We start from the raw sequence: 6,303 nt of genomic DNA, 5'->3' as shown, positions 1-6,303 counted from the left end.
TTATGCTTTGGTTACCACTGGTTTGGGTCGGGAATCGACAATTAATACAACTGGTATTCTTTGAATCTCTCCTCTTTTTAGTATTCACAAATCCAGTAAGGATGTGAGTAGTATGGAGGGTTTTCAGCAGTGGCATCTCTCCTTACCTGAGTTCCATTGTAAACTAAACACTTTATAACTTAATAAGCATGAGCTGTCGTGGCTTCCTGGGGCAAAGGGAAAAAAAGCTGATGACACTACTCTCTGCCAAAGATCTCTGTTGATTTGAGAAATTGAATAGGGACATCGCCATCTTCCATGGTTCAGGGTCATTTTCTAAGATTCTAATAAAAGAGATGCACAACCTGGCTGTTGTAATTCTTAAAATTATTATTGTTGTCCTAAAGCTAATTTCAGATTTCAGGATTGTGAGGAAAACAGCTTTTCATAAGTGTTTATTATCAGTGCTGTAGAGGATCAGGCATTGCTTTAAGCACTCCTGTTAGAAATATGTTTTGTTGCATTTCAAATGTTATAATTTGAAATGTTCTTCAGCTAACGCACCTGAGAAGCATTTTAGGTGAGACAACACCAAACATAGACCTTGCTAATAGAATTAGCAGCAGCTTGAACTTTTGTTTAACCTCAAACAAAATTTGGACTCAGAATCACTTAGCAGTTTGAAAAAAACTTGGCAACTTTTCCTTTTAAACCAATCTACTTACTTTTCAGCTTCCTGGTTTCATTTCTGGAAGGGAATGGAAAGACCAAAATATGACAAGGAAGCTTGGTATTTCGAATCCAGCCAAAACCACAAAGCTTTGGAAATTTAGCTTTAAAAAACCCTAAAACATAGTTGTGACTGAGCCTAGTCCTGCTTTCCCTCTGTGCTCCGAGCTCCCCATTAGCTATACTAGCCACTTGAGGATACAGGGAATGCAAAACTGGAATCCAGGTGTTGGGCAAACTCCATAATTCTTATTTTGAATACGTGCTCATTTTCTACAGTGCTCCCTCACTTGCTCACTTGTTAGCAAAGCAGGTAACAGCCCTTGTTGTTCAAGCTCTGTTGGCAAGATCCTTTGCAGCATATGTGTATCTAGACTGATCTTTGCACTAATTTAAAAGGTAGTAAATAACATAAGAAATTATACCTCACTGTGGCTGTCTACACTATTAGGGTTATTTCTAAACCTCCATTTCTTTGACAAATCACTTTGAAAGGAGACTGAAATTTCCAGAGGCATTCCCATAACTTTTGCACTTTCAATGTTTTCTCCAATTACTTTGGTATTTTCTGGTATTTATATAAGGTGGTTTTATAGTATTGAGACCCAAAAGAAAAGTGTAGCCTTTTGTTGGCACATACAGCTAGTGTTACTCTGTAAGGCTTGCCAATAGGGATTTTCTATCATCTAATTAAATTGAAGCTACAAGGGGTTTTTATATGTGTGCTTATATCCCTTGATTAGATGAACTTTTTTTTCCCCCCATTTCTGTTGCATGTGGGTGTTGTAAAACTCCTCCAGTACTGGAATGGAAAGTTCATTCAATTGCCTGCGGTCAAGTGAATGAAAATGTGAAATTTGGGTCTAAAACAGAAGGTTTGAAACTGCAGAAAATTCATGCTGCTGCAAAACCTGCTATCCGAATTTCCTTCTAAAGATGGATTTTTAGTTAAAGACAGAACCCCCAATTTAGGAGGAAGAAAAAACCCTAACCTTCTAAATATGCCATTTATTGTCAAAATACACACTAAATGTAGCTTCAAATGCCTTTGAGTTCTGGGGCACCTGCATAGTCCTGTGAAAGTTTAGCATAAATCTATTAAAATTTTAATTATTTTCCTAATTGTCTCCAACCCTTCTGCTCAAGACTGGGTTGCAGTGAGCTACTGGAGATGTTCTCCGTTGGCAGATGTAAAAGCCAAATCCTAACTGCTTGTCTTTAATGATCCCATGTCACTTTGAGGAAATAACTCCTGACTAATAATTTGGAATAAAGTGTACATTAACAAATAGAGGGAAAGTCAGGAAAATTTGTAAGTCAGAACTTGAGGAAAGAAAGAAGTGTAAGTCAGGAAAATGAGAGACAGACAATGTTATATCAGATTAAATTTAGGCAGTAAAGCCAACCTGTTCTATATACATATGGAAATGCAATCCAGAAATAAGGATAAAAAGCATTGGGTTGGATTAAAGCTAATTAAAAAATTGAGAGCCTGTTTTATTTCCTTCCTTTTCTCTCTCTTTCTGTTTCTTTTTCCTTAGACTTTTTTTTTCTTGTCTTTCTCTGTCTATAAAATATATAAGACTTAGACTCATAACTTGCCAGTAGAACCAAAGAAATCATCTTATTCATCTGTCTATTTGAGTGAACAAATTCGCTAGATTTTTTTTTTGTGTGTGTAGTGTGAATTCAAAACACTCTGGGTTATTCCCACAGCCAGGTATACACTTTGTTCTTGTTCTGATAAAGTATTTAGGATTGGGTGCCTCACTAGGACCGTGATCAGTCCCATTGACATCAACTAATGTGGCTATTAGTTCCGTGATTAGTATGGAAATGACATTATAGGTTTTTTTAAGGCATTTGCAGGTTTTATTCAGAATTTTCTTCTGTTGTCCTCCTCACTGTTGTTTACTTATTTCTATATTTTTTCTTCTTCCTTGCTTGGCAACTAGTTACCACCCAAGCTAAATACCCAATCCCACTGATTTCCAAAAATGGACATTACACTTGCATCCTCACAGTGTTCTCTCAGCTTATATGTTACATGCTGGCCTACTTTTCCATGGCTGACATATCATTTAGATTGTAGCTCTTTGAGGTCACCCTACCTGCTAGTTTACAAACAATATTGCCCATGAAAATGAACACTTTCTGAAGTACTGTCTGTGCAGTATCATAATAGACATTTTGTGAACATTCTTAATAGCCTTTTTCGGCTTGAGTTTGTGGGTAAGAAAGATTGAAGGGTACTCAGTGCATCACAGGATTGATCCTTACTTCACTGGTTATGCTACTGTAAGATTAAATGAGAGGGGGAACCTCGATTTACCAGCAGTTTCACTTTCCAGGTATCCAGAAGTTTTAAAGGGAATCCTAACAGTAAACTGTGGCCTAAATACCTGTCTGAAATTGACCTTTGAGTCTCCCGTGCTTTGCACCCTCTGCAGCTCTCAGTGAGTCAGTGCAAAATGCCATATTTGCAGAGTAATGGTTGGCCCTTTTGTTAACTAAAGCATGTTGTTCCTTTCTCTGAACATATGTAGATACCAAAATATCCAGCGAACTATTGCAACGGAGAGGACTGAAGATGATGCTGTAGTAAACAACAGGGTGGAGAGAGTTCCTACTGGAGGAGGAAGCGACTCTGAGGCAGAGCCTTCCCAGCCAAGCTCAGGTATGGGGAAAAAAGCTATGGCACTTTTTTGTTCAGTGCTGCTCAGTGATAACACTCCTTTCTGGGGAAATCTGTATTTCTATGGGAGACCGGACCTCTATTATACCAGGTTGCAAAAGCTAATTAAAAGAGATTTAGACTTGAAGCTACAGGTTTTAGACCTGAAGCTACAGGAACATGGCTGGATACAAAGGTCCTCAGCTTTTTTTCTTAACAACTGCTAAGACAGAGAAAGGACTTTTACTTTAGTAAAGGGCTGTTTGAAATTTAAATGGAAAAGGCATATGGCTTTTATTCAGCTTAGTAGCTGCAAAACCAACACTCTCTTATTTTTGCTGCAGTGTGATTTTATCTTGGGGTATTGCAGTTTATCTTCTCTGGGCATGGCTTCTATGCTGCCACATTTGCCTATGTGGTCACACCTGCAATAGCCCTGGCCTCGAGCATGAAATACTAGTGGTTTTTAAAGCTGCAGTTCTGTGATAGCCATAAGCTTATCTAAGTGTGGGCTGCCCCTGAGGGAGGCACAGCTGTCATGTTGCTCATCACTAACTCAGGTGACAGCACCCCATCACAGCTCAGAGAAATGGTCTGTCTCAAAAATAGCCTTGTTTCTTATACTTAATGTTGTTTATAGCTAGTTTGGTTCTTTTGTCTGGCTTGTTAGATGACCAGACAAAAACAAGTGTCACTGCAAGCAGGAGAATGTGTACCCAGGGCAGGATGGGATGAGGAGGGAGCTCTTCTACTCTCTTCGGTGGTACTTATATTCTCTATTTTCTTAAAATATTTTTGAAACCATAGCCTAAGTGTTTATTTCAGGTAAGAACCACCAGCAATCAGACTTGTGCCCACTATGCAACTTGAGGACACACAAAAATAACTATCACTGTCTTCTTTCTTTGAGAACTTGCACCACCAAAATGAGTGGCTGGTTCTCTTCCTTTGGATCACTCTTACCTCCACCTAACCTTGTGATCTGTGTTGTCTGTCTGACTTCTTGCCATCCCTCTGTAAACAGCATTGTCAAAGGGAAAGAACCAACACACTGTCTGCTTGAATTTTCTGATGTTCCATGCCGAGTAGGAAGAATTGCACTCAGGAATAGTAAACTTTCCTTTTAAAGAAGTTCAGAAAACTACTCACCTTTGCCTGTGTGTGTTCCTGATCCATTGGGGGTTTTAGCTTGGAAAAAAAGTTTGAACAAGAATGATTAATGTTTGATATTCAAAATTTCTTTGCAATCCTTTGAACTGCAATTTGTCAGAGCCTTTTACCTACACTGGATCTTACAGGTAGAACCCAGTTCTCTATGCTAAAAGCTGAATCGTATTATTAGTATTTAATTATAAACAACATAGTTATTGCTTGTAATATGTATAATTATTTACTAGAGTAGCCTACATAATACAACTAACTTAGTAAGTATTTCTACCAGTATTTAGGTCAGTTGATTATGTAACATTTACTTTTTTATTTTAAGCCTCAAGAGCGAATGAGTATGAAAAATCTCATCTTAAGTTATTAGGAAGTGAGTTTTACTATGGATAATTGCTTTGCTTTTAAGAGGAAAAAGTCAATATTGTATAAAATGCCAGGAATTAAAAGATGAAGGGTGATGTAAGCAGGAAGAAAGAAGAAGTGGTATTTGACAAGAAAAAACAGGAATCAATTTATCCTGTTGATGATGTCTGCATCCATTTTCCTTGGACTGCAAATACTAGTCAGCTTGCATTTGGAAATGCCAGAACTGCATACTCAAGCCATAATTCCATGGCAGGAAGTATTTTTCTGGTGACTGTAGAAGGTCAAGGAGTTCCCATCTTTTCAGAATTTACATTCTCAAATGCTGGGTTCTGCTCTTGTGCTTCATGAATTGATGCAGATCACAGATAATCCCTTTGTGTCTGTTTTTGTGTTTTCTTTACCATTTGAGGCCCCAAAAACATGAACTTGCTAAAAAGAATGCAATTTTAAGTAAAGGGCAATGCTTTGGAGCACCAGTATGGATATGAGTAGTTGATCATGGGGCTTCCTTACCCAGTCTTTCTACCAAATGCTTTCTGCTGGTGAACCCCTCAGGCTGGATTGGGAAGTCAGATCTCTCTAACTTTGGCACTGGGAAGAACCAGTCAGGACCTACCTGGGTAACAGTATTGAACCAAACCTGTTGTGGTCACATTGATATTTACGGACAGCGGTAGATATGACACAGTTTTATAACATACAGTACAGAAAGTCATCCAGCTCCTGCCCTGCTACTGTAGGCACTGCAAGAGTAACCATACGGAGAACATCTACCAGTTTGCCAGCAGGTGTCTTGAAAACACAAAGAAGGTAGGTGCGTTGAGCAGTATGGTGACTTTTTTATTCTGTAAAATAAATTACATAGCCATTCAGTAAACATTAAGAAATTGACTGTGCTTGCCACTGCTTTAATAAGATTTTGCTTTTCTTTTCCTTTTTTTTTTTTTGGTCCAGAGATTAGGAGGGAAGGTTCCCTTTCTCCTGTGAATTCTCAAAAAATCACCTTGTTGCTGCAGTCTCCAGCTGTGAAGTTCATCACCAATCCCGAGTTCTTCACTGTGCTGCATGCAAACTATGTGAGTAATTATGATTTGTGCTCTCACACAGCTGATTTCTGAATCCAAATGCTGTGCCTCAGGCCTTTCAGGATAGTGCACACTGAATTTGAATTTTGTGACTTGGGGCTCAGTTGTCCATTCTGAGTATCAGACCAGGTTGGGGACGATACAGGCAGGCTGCTCCAAGGAGGCTCTTGCTGGATTTCTGCCTCACACAAGGAATTCCTGTTACAGAGAGGCTTGTTAAAGTTATCCTTACAGCATAAGCAGGAGCTCTGTGTTTTGGCTTGGTTAATTCTTTTGTCTGTTGCTGCAAGGAGACTTTTGAGCCAT

General features: G+C 38.8%; 1 protein-coding gene across 1 annotated transcript in view; it reads left to right on the top strand.

Moving 5' to 3' along the window:
• The window catches only part of HECW1 (HECT, C2 and WW domain containing E3 ubiquitin protein ligase 1), a gene marked incomplete at both ends in the record, with an annotated part of 179,193 nt that overhangs the window by 114,036 nt on the left and 58,854 nt on the right, over nt 1-6,303 (top strand). Inside the window, 2 exons of the mRNA XM_084260642.1 lie at nt 3,255-3,385; nt 5,867-5,988. Of these exons, the coding sequence (XP_084116768.1) occupies nt 3,255-3,385; nt 5,867-5,988 (253 nt within the window). The remainder of the gene's footprint in view (nt 1-3,254; nt 3,386-5,866; nt 5,989-6,303) is intronic.

The sequence above is a fragment of the Gallinula chloropus genome, assembly GCF_964237585.1.
Source record: "Gallinula chloropus genome assembly, chromosome: 2".
Classification (NCBI taxonomy): Eukaryota; Metazoa; Chordata; class Aves; order Gruiformes; family Rallidae; genus Gallinula; species Gallinula chloropus.
Note: the sequence above shows the minus strand (reverse complement) of the source record. Positions and strands in the feature narration are given on the sequence as shown.